The 26228-nt window shown below is 41.6% G+C and overlaps 1 protein-coding gene across 1 annotated transcript; it reads left to right on the top strand.

Annotated features, from left to right (window-relative positions):
• Window positions 1–18219: 18219 nt before the first annotated feature.
• On the top strand, window positions 18220–24495 carry LOC311109611 (OX-2 membrane glycoprotein-like). Its single transcript, XM_084152540.1, has 5 exons — window positions 18220–18398; window positions 18546–18887; window positions 19478–19804; window positions 20293–20391; window positions 23790–24495. The coding sequence occupies exons 1-5, from the start codon at window positions 18359–18361 to the stop codon at window positions 23852–23854; spliced, it is 873 nt and encodes a 290-aa protein (XP_084008666.1). The 5' UTR covers window positions 18220–18358; the 3' UTR covers window positions 23855–24495.
• Window positions 24496–26228: the final 1733 nt, after the last annotated feature.

Raw genomic sequence — 26228 nt, 5'->3', positions numbered from 1 at the left:
TTGGGATAGAATATTGCACATTCACAGAAAAAAATGTAAGGTAAAAAAAACGTTATTACTCTAATCTCGCGCTTCTTCCTGGTCTTTCAGTAAGTAAACAGTAGCACAATTAATGCTAAATTGGTCCATTAGAAAAAATGTGTACCTCACAAGTAGGCTCTGGTTCAAAGGCAAGATACCGAGACAGACAGACACGATAAAAAAAAACAAAAAAAACATAAAGGTTTAGTCAATAATGACCACCTCTCTGTGGTGAGTGCTTTACAAAGACCCCAAATCTAAACCATTAATTAAAACTTAAATTTCCAATAAGATCCATTAACTCTATAGTAATATGTATACTTTATCAAACCCAGCATGTTCATTCTAGAGGGAAACAAACCATTATCTACATTAGGCTTATATGATATAAGAACCCTTCAGCCTTGTGGTGGTGCAGAATCTATCATTGTTTGTGTCTAAAGAAGGAAGTGGACCTGTTGATGTGTCTGTGGTTGATCATTAGACCTCTCTGTGGCGAGTGCTTTACAAAGACCTCAGTCACAAAGACCAAGATGCACTAGCATGATTAAGATAGGTAGAAGCTAGAAAACAGCAAGCTCTCAAGGTCCATTATAACTAGGTCAACCCAGTCAAAGGAGGGCCACTTTAGTTTGATGAAGTTTTATTGTGTTCCTCTACTGAGTAAATACGTCATATCTGTAGTTGGTCTGAAATGGCAGTGTTGGGTCAACGTTTGGTTCTGCAGTTGGTCAGTATGTGTGGAAGTGTATCCAGACTTGCTCTGCTTCTGGTGCTGTGGGGTCTATTCACAGCTGTTGAAGGTAAGAGAGATATTGCATGATCTATTTAATTTGTACCCTAACCCTAAGTACAGGGTAACAATGAGTAATGACAGTACTTGTTACGCTGTACTTACAGGAGTTAGACCTACACAGTAATAAGCACACTGTATTGTAAAGTGTAACCAAATTGTTCACTACCAGTTTAATGCAGTTAGTCAATAAGAATAAACGTCCTTTTCACTTTCGCTATAGCTACTAATGCTCAATCAAATCTTTCCAATGAAAAAAACTCACAGTCCGATTCCCTTCCTGTTTGCAGAGACAGTGATGAAAACATTGGAGACCGGAGGAGCAGATGCCACTCATCTGCCCAAAGGAAACACTTGATCTACAACTGATTTACAATATGTAAGATAAATAGAGTAATGATTGGGGGCCTTACCACTAAAACGTGATGTAGCCAATTCCAATGTGACATCTACTGTAAAATAAATAGCCCAAGCTGCCCCAGTCACACGTTTGAGTGGGAGGCTATAGCAACTGACTGTGGAGGAAAGTCGAGGAGTGAAGTCGGGGGAGGTGCATCTGCGACAGCCGAAAGTCTGACACTAATGTGGTTTTCCAACAGCAAGGCTCAGACCAACATGGAAGGGGAGGTGCATCTGCGACAGCCGAAAGTCTGACACTAATGTAGTTTTCCAACAGCAAGGCTCAGACCAACATGGAAGGGGAGGTGCATCTGCGACAGCCAGAAGTCTGACACTAATGTAGTTTTCCAACAGCAAGGCTCAGACCAACATGGAAGGGTTGCCGTTGTTTATAAAAGTTTTTCTTTATAATGTCGAAATAAACATGTTTCCAACCCCCATATCACACACTCACAAACTGAAATCATATGAGTGTACATTGTCCAATCAATTAGTGAGAGAGAGCCTCAAATATAACATTAATTTGTATAGATCCACTGTATACATGAATCGTGGACAAATTGGTTCCTGTTTCAGTCATGTCTTTGGTTACGTTTGGGTGAGTAAAAAACAACTAATGATTGGTTGACAATAGAGCCTCCCACAATGCAGGCAATTGCTGCAGGATGAAGTTGGTGAAGGGTAACTGCAAAAAAAAAAAGTTTTAAAAGATCATGCATTCGACATGTATGCATTTTGATCCCCATAATGCAACACACTTCCAACGGCGATGGTCACCGACTTGACAAAAGTGATCCGCTCGAATGCACCCTGTGTGTTAGAGATAGAGACGATGGGTATGATGTCTCCTCTCTAACGCCCCCCTTCCCTGAAAATCCCACTATCTTCATTTACTCCCGTTACAGCCGCTATGTACTTCCAAAAAAGGTCTAAATACAAATATACAAGCAACCGCAAAATGTATCTTTGGCACCTCTAATGTATTGAGCTGTGCGTGGCAGTAGGCTATACAGTGAATCTGGAAAGTATTCAGACCCTTTGACTTTTTCCACATTTTGTTACGTTACAGCCGTATTCTAAAATGGATTCAATAGTTTTTTCCCCCTCATCAATCTACACACAATACCCGAAAATGACAAAGCAAAAACAGGTTTAGATTTTTTCCCCCAAAAATAAAAAAATAACTGAAATATCCCATTTACATAAGTATTCAGACCTTTTAATCAGTACTTTGTTGAAGCACCTTTGGCAGCGATTACAGCCTCGAGTCTTATTGGGTATGATGCTAGAAGCTTGGCACACCTGTATTTGGGGAATTTCTTCCATTCTTCTCTGCAGATCCTCTCAAGCGCTGTCAGGTTGGATGGGGAGCGTCGCTGCACAGCTATTTTCAGGTCATGCTTCACCGTAAGGATGGTGCCAGGTTTCCTCCAGACGTGACGCTTGGCATTCAGTCCAAAGAGTTCATTCTTGGTTTCATCAGACCAGAGAATCTTGTTTTTCATGGTCTGAGTGTCCTTTAGGTGCCTTTTGGCAAACTCCAAGCGGGCTGTCATGTACCTTTTACTGTGGAGTGGCTTCCGTCTGGCCATTCTACCATAAAGGCCTGATTCTGGAAGGTTCTCCCATCTCCACAGAGGAACTCTGGATCTCTGTCAGAGTGACCATCGGGTTCTTGGTCACCTCCCTGACCAAGGCCCTTCTCCCCCAATTGCTCAGTTTGGCCGGGGGGCCAGCTCTAGGAAGAGTCTTGGTGGTTCCAAACTTCTTCCATTTAAGAATGATGGAGGCCGGGCCTCCCGAGTGGCGCAGCGGTCTAAGGCACTGCATCACAGTGCTTGAGGCATCACTACAGACCCGGGTTCAATCCCAGGCTGTGTTACAGCCGGCCGTGACCGGGAGCCCAATAAGGCGGTGCACAATTGGCCCAGCGTCGTCCGGATTAGGGGAGGGTTTGGCCGGCCGGGATGTCCTTGTCCCATCACACTCTAGCGACTCCTTGTGGCAGGCCGGGCGACTGCAAGCTGACTTCAGTCGCCAGCTGGACGGTGTTTACTCCGACACATTGGTGCGGCTGGCTTTCGGGTTAAGTGAGCAGTGTGTCAAGAAGCAGTGCGGCTTGACAGGGTCGTGTTTCTGAGGACGCTTGGCTCTCGACCTTCAACTCTCCCGAGTCCGTATGGGAGTTGCAGCGATGGGACAAGACCAATTGTAAAACAAGTATTATAATAATGGAGGCCACCTTGGACTTTACAGATAATTACAGATAATTGTATGTGTGGGGTACAGAGATGAGGTAGTCATTCAAAAATCAACTAATTATGTCACTTAAGCACATTTTTACTCCTGAACTTATTTAGGCTTGCCATAACAAAGGGGTTGAATACTTATTGACAAGACATTTCAGCTTTTCATTTGTAATTCACTTGTAGAAAAAAGTGTAGAAAAATGTAGAAAAAGTGATAAAGGCCAGTGATAAAAAAAACTACTATATTTAATCCATTTTAAATTCAGGCTGTAACAACAACAACAAAATGTGGAAAGAGTCAAGGGGTGTGAATACTTTCTGAAGGCACTACACACACAATTTTTTCATTTGGCCTTACAGCTATTAGCCCACATGCATTGAATAACAGATTCACACATTTGTTTGTCTCTAAACAGTCTCCATATATACACTTCCATTCATTTTTTCAACTGGTACCTGGGACCTTTAGACGAGTCTTGTGAGGCCCGTGGGCGGCCTAGAATAAAACAACCATTACGTACGTGTCCGTGAGTCTCACCTTTCCACAGAGGTCTCACCTTTCATATTAGCGTGTAGCCCAAACTGTTTGGACGCTACAGACAGAAGTTGGCAGATCGGCTGTACCAACTTCAGACAAGTCCCAAGACGTCCCAAGCAAAACGGAGAACACACGTGTTCGTAAGAGTCTCATCTTTCCATAGAGGGGTCCAAAAAGTTTGTAGGCAAAACCATTCAGACTCTACAGACGATTTTGTGAGAAGACCGATTTTGGGGATGTCTCAAGGTCTGACAAACACTGCTCTAGCTCTGTCACATTTCACCGTAGATGTGTGAGTGCAACACTGATGTGGTGGATTGAGATGCATCCAAAGAAACTGATATCTCTAGCATAATCTGATGGATTTTTATGGGGAGCAGATTAGTAATGTAGTCATTAATATGGATTACCCCTTTACCCCGATGAAAGCTGCAATATTTCACTTTTCGGGGGACCCAACCAAATTCACATAGAAATGTGAGTTATAGATCTGTCATTCTCATTGAAAGCAAGTCTAAGAAGCGGTAGAAGCGGTAGAGTTATTTCAATGCTTCCTGTTCTTAAGTTTCATTTTTGAGTCTTTTGTACACCAGCTTCAAACATCTGAAAATACAATATTTTTAATAATAATCTATTTCACAGCGGTTTAGATGGTACAGTTATTCTCTACACTAACCATTGCTTGTCGTCACAAACTGAAATTAGGCAAACTATTAGAATTTTAGCAACCAGGAAATGGCAGTGAGTTCTGCAATATAAACAGTGTAGAATTGCAGGACAATTGTTATAAAAATGCAAAAAATGTCTAGCACCATAGCATCTTTCTTTACAGACCTGGGATTCGAACCAGCAACCCTCCAGTTGCTGGCCTGCCTCTCTTACACTAACCAGTCAATCGCGATCAACTGGTCGATCTCCAAGGCATTCCTAGTTGATCACCAAACATTTCTGTAAAAAACCCAACGATAGAGCCTTGCCTTCCTATTTTTTTTTATTAGGTACACTTGATTCAGCAGCCCTAGCGCTGGGAAGGCTAAGTGTTCCCATTTTGAACCATTTATTGTCTGAAAGTAGAACTCCACCTACCAGGCAGGCCCAGAGAGCAAATCAAGTGCACCTATTAGGCCTACCGCTGGCCAATCAGATAGCTCAGATCACTGTGTCTGCACAGTTTCCTCGAGCCATAGACTGTAAAAAGAAACCTCGAACTCACAGCAAAGTTGATACTGTGAGATTTCAAAACTTTTAAAACCATTACTAGAGAGAGACTCAACGAATACAGCAAAGAGCTGCTGTTTTTATGAGTAACTTCCTGTTTAAGTTGTTATTCAACACTGTCAACACTTTGTTCAACACTTTTATAAGCCATAAAATGAGCGTTCTCCCTACTTCCACTCACGCCACAACCAGCACTGCAGCTGCGATGAATGAGTATAACAAAGTGTTCCAATAAGCTTGCTTTGTTATTATTAGCGGCTTGTGTCTTTTTTAATAGAAGAATATTTTACTTTCTCTGGTCACAGGATTAACAACATTAATTGGTGCATGAGGCAGAAATAAGGCTGTGCGACTTGAGTTTCGCCATCAGCTGGAAGACAGTGTCCCCTTTTCTCAGCGGAGGGAGGGAGAGAGGAGGGACGGTGAGTTGGGTGAGAGGCAGCCTCACCACTGCTCCCTCCCTCAGTCCAGTAAAAAAAAATATATATATATATATATATATTATGCTCACTTAGCTGTGCCTCACACGTAATATAACAAATTATCTATTACCAGTGTGATCATATACCTACATTTAAAAAATATCATTTCTAAATGGTGTGAGAAGAACAAAATTGGCAGGGCAATTCAAGCATAGCCAATATGCAGTGATAATGTATTGGGCCTATAGCCTATTGCAGTGGTTCCCAATCTTTTTCTGTTACTGTACCACCAACTTAATTTCGCTCTGAGGGGGTACCCCTGAAGTACCCCCTCAAGTGCATTTTACCATTAGACCTATGGTCACATGAGTCTTCTCAAGTATCCCCTGTGGATAGGCCAAGTATCCCCAGGGGTCCTAGTAAATTTACATTTTAGTCATTTATCCAGAGCGACTTACAGTTAGTGAGTGCATACATTTTTATTTAATTTTTTTCATACTGGCCCCCAGTGGGAATCGAACCCACAACCTGGCATTGCAAACACCATGCTCTACCAACTGAGCTACATCCCTGCCGGCCATTCCCTCCCCTACCCTGGACGACGCTGGGCCAATTGTGCGCCACCCATGGGTCTCCCAGTCGCGGCCGGCTACGACAGCCTGGATTCGAACCAGGATCTCTAGTGGTACAGCTAGCACTGCGATGCAGCGCCTTAGACCACTGCGCCACTTAGTACCCCTGGTTGGGAACCACTGGCCTACTGCAGAAACCTCATTGCTACAGAACTGTTTTTAATTGGTTAATGTTGCATAGGCTTACGTTTAAGTCATGTTTAAAACAAATAATAATATGAGCGGTAGATCTCGGCTTGCATTTTGACTCAGAAAAGGCTGATGACCACTGCTCTGGGCTAACTACAGTTTTACCAGATGACTCAGTACCATCACAAGGTGTCAGAGATGACAGAGCAGTCTAGTCATCAGTCTAGTCATCAGTCTAGTCATCAGATAAGGAGTGTTTCCTGTAAGTATCGTTCTGACTGCGTATCCTTCCTGAAATTGAATTCAGCATATTTGTTTATTAGGATCCCCACTAGCTTTTGCAGAGGCAGCAGCTACTCTTCCTGGGGTCCAGGAAAAACACAAAACATGTAACAAAGTACTGATAGGCGAGGACAGTCGCACACATTTTGATTTAAAGCATAACACTGAGGTTGGGAGTGGCCAGAGTACTGTAATAACCCTCCAGCCCAGATGGTTCCTCTTTTGTTTGACTCTTTTCTACAGTAACCCTGACTCAGACCTCCTGTTGGGCCACATAGCTAAGTTACTTGTAAATTGTGGGAACAAAGTCATGCTGGAACAAAGTCATTTATCTCCTCAGCATGGTGAGCATGACCACGACCCCTAACACTGGAGAGAGACTCAGGACCAGCAACGGGGAAGTTCCTGCTGACTCAATTGCCAGAACCGCTCGTACTTTGGGTATGTGAGAAGCATATGGTAAACTGTAAACCCCTATGACACACACATTCTACTGTAATAGATTTAAAATCTCATAAAATAAAATCCTCACCCTATTCCCATAACATGGAGTCATCATTTCCCACATTGTAAAACGTTTTTATTATGTAGATTGACTGAAATGTGTGCCATGTTATTCTTGTTGCGGTTGTATTTTATGTTCTTGTCTTTTAGGCCTATGAATTAAGTGCAGGCCAATTTAGTTTCTTGGGTGGAGCATTAGCAGCCAATGGGTTTGGAACTTGCTGTGCTTACAGTAGCCCTTTGATGCGGTTGCCTTCAAATTGGAGTAGCATTTACATGGTTATCAAAACGTCACGCCAGGGTAAGCCTACACGAAAACCGAGTGATTACTGCTTTTTAAGGTTGGTTCGTTTTTTTGTGTGTTTTTTTTTAACATGAATCCATTATGTGGGTTGAATACTGTAACGCAGAATAAAACAATTAATAAAAGTCCCATGATGGTAGTGACTGGCCATTAACCATCATTTATTCACATTACTTTATATAATATTTCAGTTGTTGTGTATATTACATTTATTTTATTTGATTACTTTATTATTTAATTTCAGATCATCTCATCTCTATTGTCACGTTCGTTCATAGACTGGTCGAACCAAGGCGCAGCGTGATATGCATACATGTTTATTTAACGAATAAACACAACGACAAAACAATAAACCAACGATACGTGACGTCCTAAGGTACACACAACAAACCTCACACGGAACAAGATCCCACAACCCACTAGTGCCAAAAGGCTGCCTAAGTATGGTCCCCAATCAGAGACAACGAGCGACAGCTGCCTCTAATTGGGAAACACACCCGGCCAAACATAGAACTACAAAACCTAGATCACAAACATAGAAAATACAACATAGAAAATCACACCCTGACTCAACAAATAAGAGTCCCCAGAGTCAGGGCGTGACATCTATAGAACTGCTCTCTACACGGTCTGTCAAAATCACTATTTTAGTAGTTCTTCAAAGTAAATCAGGCATACTTCTGACTGCTGAATACCAATAACTTAGATTATGTACAGTTGAAGTCGGAAGTTTACATACACCTTAGCCAAATACATTTAAACTCAGTTTTTCACAATTCCTGACATTTAATCCTAGTAAAAATTCCCTTTCTTAGGTCAGTTAGGATCACCACTTCATTTTAAGAATGTGAAATGTCAGAATAATAGTAGAGTTATTTATTTCAGCTTTTATTTCTTTCATCACATTCCCAGTGGGTCAGAAGTTTACATACACTCAATTAGTATTTGGTAGCATTGCCTTTAAATTGTTTAACTTGGGTCAAACGTTCCGGGTAGACTTCCACAAGCTTCCCACAATAAATTGGGTGAATTTTGGCCCATTCCTCCTGACAGAGCTGGTGTAACTGAGTCAGGTTTGTAGGCCTCCTTGCTTGCACAAGCTTTTTCAGTTCTGCCCACACATTTTCTATAGGATTGAGGTCAGGGCTTTGTGATGGCCACTCCAATACCTCGACCTTGTTGTCCTTAAGCCATTTTGCCACAACTTTGGAAGTATGCTTGGGGTCATTGTCCATTTGGAAGATCCATTTGCGACCAAGCTTTAACTTCCTAACTGATGTCTTGAGATGTTGCTTCAATATATCCACATCATTTTCCTTCCTCATGATGCCATCTATTTTGTGAAGTGCACCAGTCCCTCCTGCAGCAAAACACCCCCACAGCATGATGCTGCCACCCCCGTGCTTCACGGTTGGGATGGTGTTCTTCGGCTTGCAAGCCACTCCATTTTTCCTCCAAACATAACGATGGTCATTATGGCCAAACAGTTCTATTTTTGTTTCATCAGACCAGAGGACATTTCTTATTTGAAGCGTTTCTGAAATCCCCTATGGGAAAAATGAATGGTGGAAAAACAATTGGAACCATTTCCCTGTTTGACCGCTAGGTTTTATGGGTATTATGACTCACTTTGCTCCTCTATTCAGAGGGCAGCAAAAGGAAGAGCTCAGCAAAAATACATCAAAACACAGCAATCATTCAACAAACACATAAATTATCCATGACCCAGGCAGTCTACTTCATTCTCTTGCATCGTCTGATTGGGTCCTGAATGTTCTATCCTTACCTTTATTGTTGTACCACCTGGTGTTTGCTATTTGTTCTGTACCATATGCTGGATATGCTACATGTATTGATCAAAGAAATATAAAGATACAGTGGGGAGAACAAGTATTTGATACACTGCCGATTTTGCAAGTTTTCCTACTTACAAAGCATTTAGAGGTCTGTAATTTTTATCATAGGTACACTTCAACTGTGAGAGGCGGAATCTAAAACAAAAATCCAGGAAATCACATTGTATGATTTTTAAGTAATTAATTTGCATTTTATTGCATGACATAAGTATTTGATACATCAGAAAAGCATAACTTAATATTTGGTACAGAAACCTTTGTTTGCAATTACAGAGATCATACGTTTCCTGTAGGTCTTGACCAGGTTGGCACACACTGCAGCAGGGATTTTGGCCCACTCCTCCATACAGACCTTCTCCAGATTCTTCAGGTTTCGGGGCTGTCGCTGGGCAATACAGACTTTCAGCTCCCTCCAAAGATTTTCTATTGGGTTCAGGTCTGGAGACTGGCTAGGCCACTCCAGGACCTTGAGATGCTTCTTAAGTAGCCACTCCTTAGTTGCCCTGGCTGTGTGTTTCGGGTCGTTGTCATGCTGGAAGACCCAGCGACGACCCATCTGCAATGCACTTACTGAGGGAAGGAGGTTGTTGGCCAAGATCTCGCGATACATGGCCCCATCCATCCTCCCCTCAATACGGTGCAGTCGTCCTGTCCCCTTTACAGAAAAGCATCCCCAAATAATGATGTTTCGACCTCCATGCTTCACAGTTGGGATGGTGATCATGGGGTTGTACTCATCCTTCTTCTTCCTCCAAACACGGCGAGTGGAGTTTAGACCAATAAGCTATATTTTTGTCTCATCAGACCACATGACCTTCTCCCATTCCTCCTCTTGATCATCCAGATGGTCATTGGCAAACTTCAGACGGGCCTGGACATGCGCTGGCTTGAGCAGGGGGACCTTGCATGCGCTGCAGGATTTTAATCCATGACAGCGTAGTGTGTTACTAATGGTTTTCTTTGAGACTGTGGTCCCAGCTCTCTTCAGGTCATTGACCAGGTCGTGCCGTGTAATTCTGGGCTGATCCCTCACCTTCCTCATGATCATTGATGCCCCACGAGGTGAGATCTTGCATGGAGCCCCAGACCGAGGTTGATTGACCGTCATCTTGAACTTCTTCCATTTTCTAATAATTGCGCCAACAGTTGTTGCCTTTTCACCAAGCTGCTTGCCTATTGTCCTGTAGCCCATCCCAGCCTTGTGCAGGTCTACAATTTTATCCCTGATGTCCTTACACAGCTCTCTGGTCTTGGCCATTGTGGAGAGGTTGGAGTCTGTTTGATTGAGTGTGTGGACAGGTGTCTTTTATACAGGTAACAAGTTCAAACAGGTGCAGTTAATACAGGTAATGAGTGGAGAACAGGAGGGCTTCTTAAAGAAAAACTAACAGGTCTGTGAGAGCCGGAATTCTTACTGGTTGGTAGGTGATCAAATACTTATGTCATGCAATAAAATGCAAATTAATTACTTAAAAATCATCCAATGTGATTTTCTGGATTTTCGTTTTAGATTCTGTCTCTCACAGTTGAAGTGTACCTATGATAAAAATTACAGACCTCTACATGCTTTGTATGTAGGAAAACTTTCAAAATCGGCAGTGTATCAAATACTTGTTCTCCCCACTGTATATACTTCAGAAAATTTATTGTCTGTCTTCGGTGTCTGTGTTTCTAGATTTAAGCATTGAGATGCAGCTGGAATCTTCCTGTGGTTGAGCGAGACAGCTTCACAGGTATCAATGTGGTCCTCTGTAGCTCAGCTGGTAGAGCACGGCGCTTGTAACGCCAAGCTAGTGGGTTCGATCCCCGGGACCACCCATACACAAAAAAATAATGTATGCACGCATGACTGTAAGTCGCTTTGGATAAAAGCGTCTGCTAAATGGCATATTATTATTATATATTATAATGTCACCACAGTAACATAAGATCGCACCTGCCTACCAGAATTTAAGACAGGTACTTCCCAAGATACAATGAAAATGTTTTGCTCAGATTTAAACAACACCTTCCTGCTCTATTTCTCCTTTCAAGGGGGTTTCTATGGAAACTACACATTTGGCACCATACAGTGTTGTGACACTGTACACACTGACACACACCTGATGGACCTGGGATTCGAACCAGCGACCCTCCAGTTGCTGTCCGCCTCGCTAACTCTAAGCTACCAACAGTTTTACCAGATGACTCACAGTACACATTTCAATACAAATCACAGGATATAAACGTTTACAGAGCAGCCTAGTCAACTGTGTCCACTGTAAGTATCATTCTGACAGATAAGGAGTGTTTACTGTAAGTACTGTTCCTCCTTTACTGGATTCAGTACAATACTTAATTACCACTGTGAGTGGCCAGAGTACTGTAATAACCCTCCAGCCCAGATGGTTCCTCTTTCATCTGATTTTATTCTACAGTGACCTTGACTCAGACCTTGTCTGACCACCAGTCTCTTTGGCTAACATTCCACTCCTCGTCATTGTCAAAGAAGTTCAAACGTTCAATATGCAGCCGGATTTATAGCGCAGTTATTGTTATTTTCGATGACAACGTCATGGAACATGGGGTGCGCGCAGATTTGGCGCAATATAGAATTAGAAGTAGAACAACAATAGCTTTACGACCTGATGCGGTAATTCCCTTGTGAGAAGGCAGTGTCAATGCAAGATTTCTCCTTTCCTAAAAACGTACGCTATTCAAAACCTAGGCTCACATTCTAATCTTGGCTGTAGTGCATCAGAAAGTAGGCATAGGCTATACTCTTTAAAAAAGGTTCCTTATAGAACCAAAAAGGGTTATATCGCTTGCTTCATATATGGAACCACTAAAAGGGTTATATCGCTTGCTTCATATATGGAACCACTAAAAGGGTTATATCGCTTGCTTCATATATGGAACCACTAAAAGGGTTATATCGCTTGCTTCATATATGGAACCACTAAAAGGGTTATATCACTTGCTTCATATATGGAACCACTAAAAGGGTTATATCGCTTGCTTCATATATGGAACCACTAAAAGGGTTATATCGCTTGCTTCATATATGGAACCACTAAAAGGGTTATATCGCTTGCTTCATATATGGAACCACTCAAAGGGTTATATCGCTTGCTTCATATATGGAACCACTCAAAGGGTTATATCGCTTGCTTCATATATGGAACCACTAAAAGGGTTATATCACTTGCTTCATATATGGAACCACTAAAAGGGTTATATCGCTTGCTTCATATATGGAACCACTAAAAGGGTTATATCGCTTGCTTCATATATGGAACCACTAAAAGGGTTATATCGCTTGCTTCATATATGGAACCACTCAAAGGGTTATATCGCTTGCTTCATATATGGAACCACTAAAAGGGTTATATCGCTTGCTTCATATATGGAACCACTAAAAGGGTTATATCGCTTGCTTCATATATGGAACCACTAAAAGGGTTATATCGCTTGCTTCATATATGGAACCACTAAAAGGGTTATATCGCTTGCTTCATATATGGAACCACTAAAAGTTCTATACAGAATCCTGTATGGTGCCATTTATGAATTATGGCTATTACTATTAAATAGTAATATTTATAGCTACGAATGTAATTTAATAAACAATTAAATCATGGACAAAATAATGCCAGCATTGTTTTTACATTTTATTGTCATTATAGGCAAACATAGTTTGGAAATGTGCACTGGTGGCCAGGGTGGCATGTCTTTGTTTAAATGATGGCCCACGTCATCTCTGGCTGACTTATTTACAATACAACTTTATTCATTAGTTACAGCGAACAACAAAAACGTGTTTTTTGCTCCGTTCTCAACCCGGATGTACATTTACTATGTTATGTCTAGTCCATGAGCCCAGGCTGTTTTGTTAGATATTTTCTCAAATCCCCACTCTGGGGATTTGAGATCTTTGCCTTCACTAGGAATATACACGTAGTGGCCAGTTTATTAGGTACACCCATCTAGTACTGGGTCGGACCCCCCTTTGCCTCCAGCGCAACCAGAATTTTTTGGGGCATGGAAACGTTGGTCAATTGGTATCAAGGGACATAATGTGTGCCAGGAAACATTCCCCAGACCATTACACCACAGCCACCAGCCTATACTGTTGACACCAGGCAGAATAGGGCCAGGGCCTAATGCTGATTACTCCAAATCCTGACTCGGTCATCAGCATGATGCAACAGGAACGGGGATTCGTCAGACCAGGCGATATTTTTCCACTCCTCAATTTTCCAATGTTGGTGATCGCGTGCCCACTTGAGCCGTTTCTTCTTGTTTTTAGCTGATAGGAGTGGAACCCGGTGTGGTCATGTGCTTCAATAGCCCATCCGTGACAAGGACCGAAGAGTTGTGCTTTCCCGAGATGCCGTTCTGCACACCACTGTTGTACTGCGCCGTTATTTGCCTGTTAGCTTGCACGATTCTTGCCATTCTCCTTCGACCTCTCATCAACCAGCTGTCTGTAGGAGCAAACCATTTTTGTGAACTGGGTGATGTCCCTAATAAACTGACCACAAAGTGTACACTGAGTGTACAAAACATGAATACCTTCCTAATATTGAGTTGGAACCTCAGAACAGCCTCAATTTGACGGGGCATGGACTCTACAATGTGTCGAAAGCGTTCCACAGGGATGCTGGCCCATGTTGACTCCAATGCTTCCCACAATTGTGTCAAGTTGGCTGGATGTCCTTTGGGTGGTGGACCATTCTTAATACACACGGGAAACTGTTGAGCGTGAAAATCACAGCAGCATTGCAGTTCTTGATACACTCAAACCAGTGTGCCTGGCACCTACTACTTGAATCGATTGTCTTTCCCATTCACCCTCTGAATGGCACACATACATAACCCATGTCTCAATTGTCTCAAGACATAAAAATCCTTCTTTAACCTGTCTCCTCCTCTTCATCTACACTGATTGAAGTGGATTTAACAAGTGACATCAATAAGGGATCATAGCTTTCACCTGGATGAATCTGGTCAGTCTATATCATGGAAAGAGCAGCTGTTCCTAATGTTTTGTCTTTAATCTCGTCCAAAGAACCAAAAGGTTCTATATAGAACCCCAAATAACCATTTTTTCCCTAAGTGGAGGCCTATATTATAGCATAATCCTAAAATAATATTGCCTATCAAATGAATTGACAAGGAAAGATTGAAGGGGTGGGAGAGAGCGGGACAGCTAATAGCATTACTAGAGACGTTGGTTATGTCATTACTATCCAAGCATGTGCCTGATTCCAGAGGAAGATTGGCAAGGGATTCGTTTTTTACAAACTGCTCCCTGTAATTCTAATTTTTTTTTCACAATAAATTGAATCAATGATGGAAGCCTGGTGGTTTTTAATTCCAGCCGTGAAGACATTTCAACATCATGTCTAGATGATGAAAGGCTACAATGATCACTGGCGCTTGGCTGCCAAATGTCCCCGTAGGTCTATCATTATTTTAGAGATAATAATAATAATAATAATAATAATAAGCCATTTAGCAGACGCTTTTATCCAAAGCGACTTACAGTCGTGCGTGCATACATTTTTGTGTATGGGTGGTCCCGGGGATCGAACCCACTATCTTGGCGTTACAAGCGCCGTGCTCTACCAGCTGAGCTACAGAGGACCACAGATCGACGGTTGATGTCCCTCCTAATGAAAAGGGCCCCTTCCTGCTGATGTGAGCTGCTGGACAGCGCACTTGCACTTGATGTTTATGGATGAGAACGTGAACTTGCCATTTCCAAAAATAAGCTCAGTGGGAAATGGAGATTCCCTGCTTTACGATGTGCTGCCTATAGCAGCAGCCAGTGTTTCATTAAATAGGCCCTATACTTTTTTATTGCACATTTAATTAAAATATATTTATATTGCATAGCACACACAGGTTGTGGTCACCTACATTCACTGTTGTAGGCTTGGCCTATACAGTGCCTTCATTCAGTTGTACAACTGACTAGGTATCCCCCTTTCCTTAATTAGTGTTTCCGAATTTGCATACAGAATACTACGAAATGCTCTGAGACAAGGTTGCAGAACAGCACATCATTTTGGCCACATGAGAGGCATTGAGTGACAAATCTGTAAACTCCAATGACACACACATAAGTAATAACCTTTTAACTATATTCTAGTTATTAGATCATACCGTGAAATCCTCACCTTCTTCCCAACAACATGGAGTCACTATTGCCCCACATCACACAACTTTTTGTATGTAGATTGACTTAAGTTTATGCAAAATAAAAATAGTGTTTCATCTCTCATACAGGGGCGGCCTGTTCAATAGGGCGATATGGGCGACGCACTGCCAAACGGGAAAAGGAAGGGATTTTTTTTCTAATCAATTATATCACGGCAACAGTAGTTATCAGTGTTGTAATCTATACGTCTGATCTGCCACAGTGCCACACTGCCACTAAATGTCGAATCAGGCTAAAGTCGTGCTTCAAATGGCTCCCCCCCCTTTTGGGGCGATTTCAGTCAGGTTGAAAATCGCCCAGAAGTCTGTCATAGACTCCCATGTAAAATCTATTTTTTTCAAATTTCAGAGCCTTCAATACAATCTCAATGGGTGTCTGTGGGCTTGCACTTACGCGCTTTCGTCATACGTTACGTAACCATGAACGTAACTGAGAAAAGAGTGGATTGTTTGAAAGAAGTTCCTTTTTGTCGGCGAACAAATGAAGATAAATTGGCAACGAAACAATTAGGACCTCCCAGACCAAATTTAATAATTCAACAGGTTTCTACTAAAGGCGGAAAGTCCTACACCCGAGGATTTTCCAAAAATTGGTACGAACGAAAAAAGACATTGCCACTCACTCAACTGGATGACGAGGGATACAGGCTAGCTGTCCGCCGCCACAACGATGAGGTTAGTGTTGATAATCACAAGTTTACTGGAGAACCAACTGAGACCAAGTAGAGACTTTGGACAGGGTGGATATGGTGTAATAAAGGCAGTTTATTCAGAGGTAAATATATCTGGAATCGCGTTCACGGACCCGTTCGTCAAACTCTTAGGGAGCTATAAATTAAGCACCATTACTTACCATATCAGATAAGAGAAATTGCTGCAGCTACATATATTTTACATCCTGGCCCTACATAGTTCACTATTTGCATCACTTACCAAAATATTACATGTGGTCATATATGCTTGGAAAGTGGAGATGCCATAGAACGTCAAAAAAGTAAACATTGCTGGAGACACATTGCCGTTTTGGAGAAGACATCGCGTTTGCTAGCGAAGAGATTTGTTGTGGCAAATGAACTTGGGCTGGGAATTGCCAGGAACCTCACGATAAGATATATGCATCAGCATTGCGAGTCTCATGATTCTATACGTATTGCGATTCGATACTGTGATTTTATTGCGCACCATATGTCTGTTGCAGAGGGATCAGAAAGCCATGAGAACGAGTTTTGATCAGTCATGGAAATAAAAGTGCTGAAAACAAATTGGCTCCCAATGTGAAAAGATTGAGAACAAGCTATGAAGGAACAATAATGGTGTTTTGGTGCAGGTACAGCCAACTAGCGCTAAAATATTGCGATATTGTCAATACAGTATATCGTAAAGTATCACTATGTAACTCGATTTCTTTCACCCCAATCCCTCAAATTAACGGTAAATAACTGAATTGTTTGCCCCACATTTAGCTAAGATGATTAGCTAGCCAGCTAAAATGTTTTATTTAGTTAGCAGTCGCATCTACAATAGTTTACTGTCAATAACATGTCTCCAAAAATGACGTGGTGTCTCCAATTGTGTTGACATTTTACAATTGCAATGCGCATCCATGAGTATCCACTTTCTGTAGCTCAGCTGGTAGAGCATGGTGCTTGTAACGCCAAGGTAGTGGGTTCGATCCCCGGGACCACCCATACACAAAAATTTATGCACGCATGACTGTAAGTCGCTTTGGATAAAAGCGTCTGCTAAATGGCATTTTATTATTATTATTATTATTATTATCTGAAGAGAGCCCCGAAACATTGTGTGCAGACATTTTATGCAATAAATGAAGTAGGTTCAATCTAGTAGTTCTGATCTTCTGATTGGTCCTGATGAGTTGGGCGAGGTCACCTCCAGGCTACTGTCACTGTTGCATTGGCTCTGAGTCGGGTTCTCTGTCTTCAAATGTTCAGCCTAAGAGAGGGGATTTTTGTGTGTGTGTGTGTGTGTGTGTGTTTAACAGTGATGATGTGTGTGTGTGTGTGTGTTTAACAGTGATGATGTGTGTGTGTGTGTGTTTGTGTGTGTGTGTGTCCTCAGAGCAAGAACTCGTGAGTTGGAAGAACTGAGAGGCCTATGGCGTGGGTGTTGTCCTTGGCCACCTGCTGACAAGGCTGACAAGATAGGACCCTTTTGTCCATTGTTATTGGATAGGAACAGAACTTATAACCAGCTCCTGACCTAAATAGATCTTAGCACAACATTTTACTCAACATATCATATTCACTATAACAAATATATTTACTACGACATTAGCAAGAACCGCCACATCCTCAGCCGGCTAATCCAGTGTGTGAAGTTTTGCGGAGTGTTTGAGTTAGCTTTGCGAGGCAAAGATGAAACTGAGGGCTCCACCAACCCTGGTAAGCCAACACTTTTGAGATCAGTCAATAAATGCTTCTGGTATTGACTTATATGCTGCCCCTGTCTTCATGTTGTTGCTGGACATATCTTTTTTTAAATGTGTGTAGGTCACCTAAATCATCAGAAAAATTGCCCCTCCTGAGAATTTTTTCAGGAGCCGCCACTGCTCTCATACATATTAAGAAGGCTATTAATCTGGTATTTAGGGGACTTTTGTTTTCTGTTTTACCTAGAACAACGCAGCCTTGCTTTGGAACTAGTTGTGGTTACAGTAGCCTTAATCTAACCAAAATATATCGAGTCTGTTTAAACGCCCAGCCGCATAACTTTCACTTTCACTTACAATATTTAAAGGTCTGACGCCAGAAACAGAAACGTGATCTTGTCAACATTCACCAGCTGAGAATGAACACTTACCTCATTCTCCTATGCTTGCTGTCTGAAGGTAAGTTATTTTCCATGGCTTCTGACCAGTTGATTCTGCTCGTATAAGATACAGCAACATTTCCCACGTTTGACAGGTCATTGATTATTTTGTATGTAGGCTAAACTTCCTTTATTTACTTGTTTCCCTGACTTCTTTCTTTTGTAGCCGTCTCTGTCAACGTCGTAGCTAGAGGAGACAACAGGGTGGACTTCAATGGCGATGCATCATATGCCTGCACCCTTGCGGACCCGACAGGTGTGCTGCAAGTTACCTGGCAGAGGCTGTTCAAAGACGACTCGGTGGAGAATCTGGCCACCTACAGCAAGCGGTTTGGAGCTCAAATCATAGACCCGCACCGAGACAAGGTGGTTTTCACTGAGCCATCTCTCAACTCGACGTCTATTACCGTGAAGAATGTAACATGGGCAGACGAAGCCTGCTATATTTGCTCCTTCAACGTTTACCCGAGTGGATCAAGACGCAAGCAGACTTGTCTTACCGTTCAAGGTTAGTCAACTAACTAATCAACGAATTAACTAGTTAACTATTAATGAACTGGTCAACTAATGATCCAGGCTTTGATTAGGGCTAGTTGAATCAGGTGTGCCGGTGGAATAGAAGCGCTAAAAAGCCTCTGGGGGTGTTCTTGGAGAGAATCCTTTTGGGGAAAACACTTGTTACATAGCATTCATAAAGTCTTCACAATAAACGCTTCACAACTAATTTATAAGCAAAATCATACACATAAAGAGTAACGTTAGGCTTCGTTTACACAGGCACCTTAATTCTGATCTTTTGCCCAATTATTGGCAAAGGAGCTGATTAGATTGGTCAAAAGACTAATTCATGAAAAAAGATCAGAGTTTAGCCAACCTTTACAGCAGGACTAAGGCAGGATTTCTGAATCATACAGTAGAGCCAAGGGTTTATTAAGCCATTTAAACCTAAATATGAAAGGGAATTATAACTTCTCCGATTTATTGTGTTGTCTGTCTTGTAAATAATAATGTATTCTTAATTGACCTGCCTGGTAAAATGAAGGTAAAATGAAGGTAAAATCAATGTGAGCTAATATTCCCTGTTTCATCTATTCTAAGGTGTATCTGAAGTGAGAGCCACAATGCAAAAAGTCCCCAGCACTGAACCTAAAGCAGACATGGAAGTTGTGGTCAGCTGCTCTGCCACGGGAAAACCAGCACCTTGGATCCAATGGAACATTTCTGCAGCGGCACTAATAAAGACGCCTAACAACTGGACTGTCGTTAACAAAGACCAAACTGTCACAGCCATTAGCAACATCACCCTCCAACTGTTGCCAGGTTCAGGGGGATACGTGGACTGTATTGTAAACAATGGGATGAGGACACAGAGACACGAGAGAGTCCTGCTTCCTGTTCTCCCTGGAGAGAGGGAGGTTGAAGAGGGTACGTAATGTTGACGTGTCATATACTTTTAGACCATACACTTTTAGAGTGTCAGTTCAGTACAGAATGGTCCAACTTGAAAACGACATTGAGAAAACATCCTCATCCCCAGTGGCATGTTGGGAAAGCCTAGTGAACCAGCCAGATCGTGCAATAGCTCACTATTCTAACAGAATGGTGAGCACGATGAGATCAGGCTGGTTGCAAGAGGCTAATGTTGTGATGCTGGTAGTGCTGTTATCTAATCTCACCAGTTAAGTTTCATTTTTACTTCTGTGGTAAAGAATCACGAGTCACTGTGTGTTATTGAGTTCTGGGTAGTTTCCTGCTCTCAGGGAAGGTAAATGAATGATGGATGATATGTTAAAGGGGAAAACCATATCAACATGCTATTCAAACAGAGGAGGTACAATTCCCAGCTTCCTCTTCTCAAGAAATGGGATCTCTTCAAATGCATGCTCACTGGAATTTCATGTTTCACCATCCAGATGACAAGAGGACATCCCTGTGGGCGGTTGGCATTCCAGTTATCCTAATCATTTCCTTTTTAGTCATCTGCGGCTGTGTCATGCTTCAAAAGAAAAAAGGTGAGTCCGCACAAGATTATCTGATGATGTGACCTCGTGTCAGTCTTGTTTGCTTAACAGTCACAAGAGACTAGATGTGATGTAATGACACCTTAGTAAGACCAATTGAATTCATGTCTATAATCAGAACCATAGTATATCATCTCTCTATATACAGTTGAAGTCAGAAGTTTACATACACTTAGGTTGGAGTCATTAAAACTAGTTTTTCAACCACTCCACAAATTTATTTTTAACAAACTATAGTTTTGGCAAGTCGGTTAGGACATCTACTTTGTGCATGACACAAGTGATTTTTCCAACAATTGTTTACAGACAGATTATTTCACTTATAATTCACTGTATCACAATTCCAGTGGGTCAGAAGTTTACATACACTAAGTTGACTGTGCCTTTAAACAGCTTGGAAAATTCCAGAAAATGATGTCATGACTTTAGAAGCTTCTGATAGGCTAATTGACATCATTTGAGTCAATTGGAGGTGTACCCGTTGATGTATTTCAAGGCCTACCTTCAAACTCAGTGCCTCTTTGCTTGACATCATAGGAAAATCAAAAGAAATCAGCTAAGACCTCAGAAAAATTATTGTAGACCTCCACAGGTCTGATTCATCCTTCCAAACGCCTGAAGGTACCACGTTCATCTGTACAACAATGGTACGCAAGTATAAACACCATGGGACCACGCAGCCGTCATACCGCTCAGGAAGGAGATGCGTTCTGTCTCCTAGAGATGAACGTACTTTGGTGCGAAAAGTGTAAATCAATCCCAGAACAACAGCAAAGGACCTTGTGAAGATGCTGGAGGAAGCAGGTACAAAAGTATCTATATCCACAGTAAAACGAGTCCTATATCGACATGAAAGGCCACTCAGCAAGGAAGAAGCCACTGCTCCAAAACCGCCATAAAAAAGCCAGACTATGGTTTGCAACTGCACATGGGGACAAAGATCGTACTTTTTGGAGAAATGTCCTCTGGTCTGATGAAACAAAAATAGAACTGTTTGGCCATAATGACCATTGTTATGTTTGGAGGAAAAAGGTGGCAGCTTGCATGCCGAAGAACACCAACCCAACCGTGAAGCACGGTGGTGGCAGCATCATGCTGTGGGGGTGTTTTGCTGCAGGAGGGACTGGTGCACTTCACAAAATAGATGGCATCATGAGGAAGGAAAATTATGTGGATATATTGAAGCAACATCTCAAGACATCAGTTAGGAAGTTAAACCTTGGTCGCAAATGGGTCTTCCAAATAGACAATGACCCCAAGCATACTTCCAAAGTTGTGGCAAAATGGCTTAAGGACAACAAACTCAAGGTATTGGAGTGGCCATCACAAAGCCCTGACCTCAATCCTATAGAAAAAGCGTGTGCGAGCAAGGAGGCCTATAAACCTGACTCAGTTACACCATCTCTGTCAGGAGGAATGGGCCAAAATTCACCCAACTTATTGTGTGAAGCTTGTGGAAGGCTACCTGAAACGTTTGACCCAAGTTCAACAATTTAAAGGCAATGCTACCAAATACTAATTGAGTACATATAAACTTCTGACCCACTGGGAATGTGATGAAAGAAATAAAAGCTTAAATAAATAATTCTCTCTACTATTATTCTGACATTTCACATTCTTAAAATAAAGTGGTGATCCTAACTGACCTAAAACAGGGATTTTTTACTAGTATTAAATGTCAGGAATTGTGAAAAACTGAGTTTAAATGTATTTGGCTAAGGTGTATGTAAACTTCCGACTTCAACTGTCTATGTCTCTGGCTTTATGAAATAAACTGTGTGAAGCTTCAGCTGTGGGCAAGTCATGTCTTAGAGCTCTAGAATGGTTACTGATAAAGCATACAGTGCATTCGGAAAATATTCAGACCCCTTCCCTTTTTCCACATTTTGTTACGTTACAGCCTTATTCTAAAATGGATTAAATAGTTGTTTTTTTTACCTCATCAAGCTACACACAATACCGCATAATAACAAAGCGAAAACAGGTTTTTAGAAATGTTTCAAATGTATTAAAAATAAAAAACAGATACCTTATTTACATTAGTATTCAGACCCTTTGCTATGAGACATGAAATTGAGTTCAGGTGCAACCTGTTTCCATTAATCATCCTTGAGATGTTTCTACAACTTGATTGGAGTCCACCTGTGGTAAATTCAATTGATTGGACATGATTTGGAAAGGCACACACCTGTTTATATAAGGTCCCACAGTTAACAGTGCATGTCAGAGCAAAAACCAAGCCATAAGGTCAAAGGAATTGTCCGTAGAGCTCAGAGACAGGATTGTGTCAAGGTACAGATCTGGGGAAGGGTACCAAAAAATGTCTGCAGCATTGAAGGTCCCCAAGAACACAGAGGCCTCCATCATTCTTAAATGGAAGAAGTTTAGAACCACCAAGACTCTTCTTAGAGCTGGCCACCTGGCCAAACTGAGCAATCGGGGGAGAAGGGCCTTGGTCAGGGAGGTGACCAAGAACCCGATGGTCACTGACAGTCGGCCAGAGTTCCTCAGTGGAGATGGGAGAACCTTCCAGAATCAGGCCTTTATGGTAGAGTGGCCAGACGGAAGCCACTCCTCAGTAAAAGACACATGACAGTCCGCTTGGAGTTTGCCAAAAGGCACGTAAAGGACTCTCAGACCACGAGAAACAAGATTCTCTGGTCTGATGAAACCAAGATTAAACTCTTTGGCCTGAATGTCAAGCGTTTTCCAGCGGCAGGGACTTGGAGACTAGTCAGGATCAAGGGAAAGATTAATGGACAAAAGTACAGAGAGATCCTTGATAAAAACCTGCTCCAGAGCACTCAGGACCTCAGACTGGGGCGAAGGTTCACCTTTCAACAGGACAACAACCCTAAGCAAACAGCCAAGACGACGCAGGAGTGGCTTCGGGACAAGTCTCTGAATGTCCTTGAGTGGCCCAGCCAGAGCCCGGACTTGAACCTGATCGAATATCTGTGGAGAGACCTGAAAATAGCTGTGCAGCGACACTCCCCATCCAACCTGACAGAGCTTGAGAGGATTTGCAGAGAAGAATGGGAGAAACTCCCCAAATACAGGTGTGCCAAGCTTGCAGCGTCATACCCAAGAAGACTTGAGGCTGCCAAAGGTGCTTCAACAAAGTACTGAGTAAAGGGTCTGAATACTTATGTAAATGTCATATTTCAGTTTTTAATTTTTTAATACATTTACAAACATTTCTAAAAACCTGTTTTTGCTTTGTCATTATGTGTAGATTGACGAGGGGGGGAAAAAACAATTGAATGAATTTTTGAATAAGGCTGTAACGTAACAAAGTGGAAAAAGTCAAGGGGTCTGAATACTTTCCGAATGCACTGTATGTCTTTACTACCTATAGTAAAGTCTAACCTTTACGTTATATCTGGCAGGTTACAGGCTAGCAGCATTGGCAACCACAGCAGACGAGCAGGACCCAGTTGGGGAAAGTGTGTAAATGTTTGTCTGTGTTGATTACTATACTTATGTACTTTAGCTGACAGAGGTTTTTATTGAGCATCGGAGCACTGTTGGTAATTACAGTCCAGTTGCAGAAGAGCTCAGTTCCTCAGGTGATGAGATCCACTGACACGTCTAATATGGCTCAACCAGACTACTAATCCATCTTTAGAATATTACAGTATATTCAAATTGTATGACAAAGGTCATATTAAATGCATGGCGACTAGCAAGATGCAGTACTACTATTCATGAATGAGGATGAGACCATAAGGGAGTCTTGGGAGCATGAACAGTGGCGGACCTTCCTGTTCTTTCTAATTATTCTTCATTAGCCCAGCTCCTACGTTTTGAAGGATGTGGTTATGACAAACATTTCTAATGAGACAGTCAGACAGGTAGATGCAACGTATACTAGATATGTTGAACCTTTTTGAGTTGACAGTGTCAAATTTCTTCCCCAGTCATATGTAAGCTAATTTACACCAGCGCAATACATTACATCATGTCGCTAATACTTTTTGTTTTGAAATTGCACTTTAGTTTTGAGAGAGGAGTTTTGTCAGTGAGGATATACAATATAATCTATTAGAACACAGCACCACCTACCGTTTCCTTTATGACACACCAGGAAGAAGAGGGGGGGGGGGATATATTTGTCTGTGTTAGGCTTCTATTTAATTTAACTTGAATCCATTTCGAGATGATAGCACCTGTGTTAATGTAAGGTTTATGCTGTTATTTTTACATCCTCTACCTATAGTAATATAGATACATTAATGTTTTACCTCCTTTTTTATATCAATGCAATGTATGAATGTATTTGAGCACTGAAAATGTAATGGTGATGATGACAATGTTTGCACTTTGTTTGTTTGATATACTGTACCTTGTTCACTAGATTTAAGTGTATCACATTTTAGTTCCTGTTTGTATTTATTTTGATCATGGATGTTGCTTGTTGTGTTTGACCTCACTTGATTTGACACTGTTTATAAATCAGGCTATTATTCTCGCTTGATCTGTACAATGTTTTAGATTGTTTAAGATTCAAAAGCATTCTTTAAATGTATTGTGTTCTCCCCTATAAAATTATACGCTGTATTTAAAAAATCAAACTGCCCATTGTCACCTTGTTTACAGTAACATCACCATTTAAATCAGGGTTAGGTTGTTATAGGTCTGCACCAGGCTCACTTGGCGGTGTGTGTAATATTTTGAGAAGAGTTAATCTAATTAACCTTCTCAACTAAAACTGGTAAAACACCCAGAGTTTCCTTTTACTTTATGGGGAGGGACTTCTGCCAAAAAGGTCGGTATGTGATAGGTCCATTCGAATCAGGAGGGAAATTCACAATTCTTCCTAAGAACTCACATTTTCACCATGGCTCCTGCACTCCACAACTATCTGTTTATTTAGCTAATAGTCCTCCCTAAAGGTGAGTTATATCAGTTTTATGCATGATATACTGCATTTGTCAGCTTTCTATTTTAATTGAAAAAGTATTGCTGACACTCTAGCTTTTCTTTATGAAATGAGGTGCTTTAAAAACCTGTTTAACTGTTCAAACCTATTTATTTCAATACACTGCATTCATCAATTTATTTATCTTCCACTATACAGATAGACTAAAATATATACAGATGAATGTAGTGGAAGTCAATGTATTAACTGTATACTTAACTATTTATTTTTTATTTAACCTGTATTTAATTAGACATGCCAGTTAAGAACAAATTATTTACAATGACGGCCTACCAAAAGGCAAAGGCCTCCTGCGGGTACGGGGGCTGGGATTAAAAATAAAAATATAGGACAAAACACATCAAGACAAGAGAGACCTAACTAACACAACATAGCATGGTAGCAACACAACATGGTAGCAACACAACATGGCAGCAGCACAATATGGTTTCAGCACAAAACATGGTACAAACATTATTGGGCACAGACAACAGCACAAAGGCAAGAAGGTAGAGACAACAATACATCACGCGAAGCAGCCACAAATGTCAGTAAGAGTGTCCATGATTGAGTCTTTGAATGAAGAGATGTCCAGTGGTTTTTGCAGCTCGTTCCAGTCGCCAGCTGAAGCGAACTGAAAAGAGGAGCGACCCAGGGATGTGTGTGCTTTGGGGACCTTTAACAGAATGTGACTGGCAGAACGGGTGTTGTATGTGGAGGATGAGGGCTGCAGTAGGTATCTCAGATAGGGGGGAGTGAGGCCTAAGAGGGTTTTATAAATAAGCATCAACCAGTGGGTCTTGCGACGGGTATACAGAGATGACCAGTTTACAGAGGAGTATAGAGTGCAGTGATGTGTCCTATAAGGAGCATTGGTGGCAAATCTGATGGCCGATTGGTAAAGAAC

Source organism: Coregonus lavaretus (genome assembly GCF_964263955.1).
Source record: "Coregonus lavaretus genome assembly, chromosome: 35".
Taxonomy (NCBI): domain Eukaryota; kingdom Metazoa; phylum Chordata; class Actinopteri; order Salmoniformes; family Salmonidae; genus Coregonus; species Coregonus lavaretus.
Note: the sequence above shows the minus strand (reverse complement) of the source record. Positions and strands in the feature narration are given on the sequence as shown.

Bases quoted from the DNA above. Each gene is read 5' to 3' on its own strand.
- LOC311109611 (XM_084152540.1), top strand. From the start codon at position 18,359: ATGAACACTTACCTCATTCTCCTATGCTTGCTGTCTGAAG. The intron at 18,399-18,545 runs GTAAGTTATTTT...TTTCTTTTGTAG, and splicing joins CCTATGCTTGCTGTCTGAAG to CCGTCTCTGTCAACGTCGTA. The intron at 19,805-20,292 runs GTACGTAATGTT...TTCACCATCCAG, and splicing joins AGAGAGGGAGGTTGAAGAGG to ATGACAAGAGGACATCCCTG.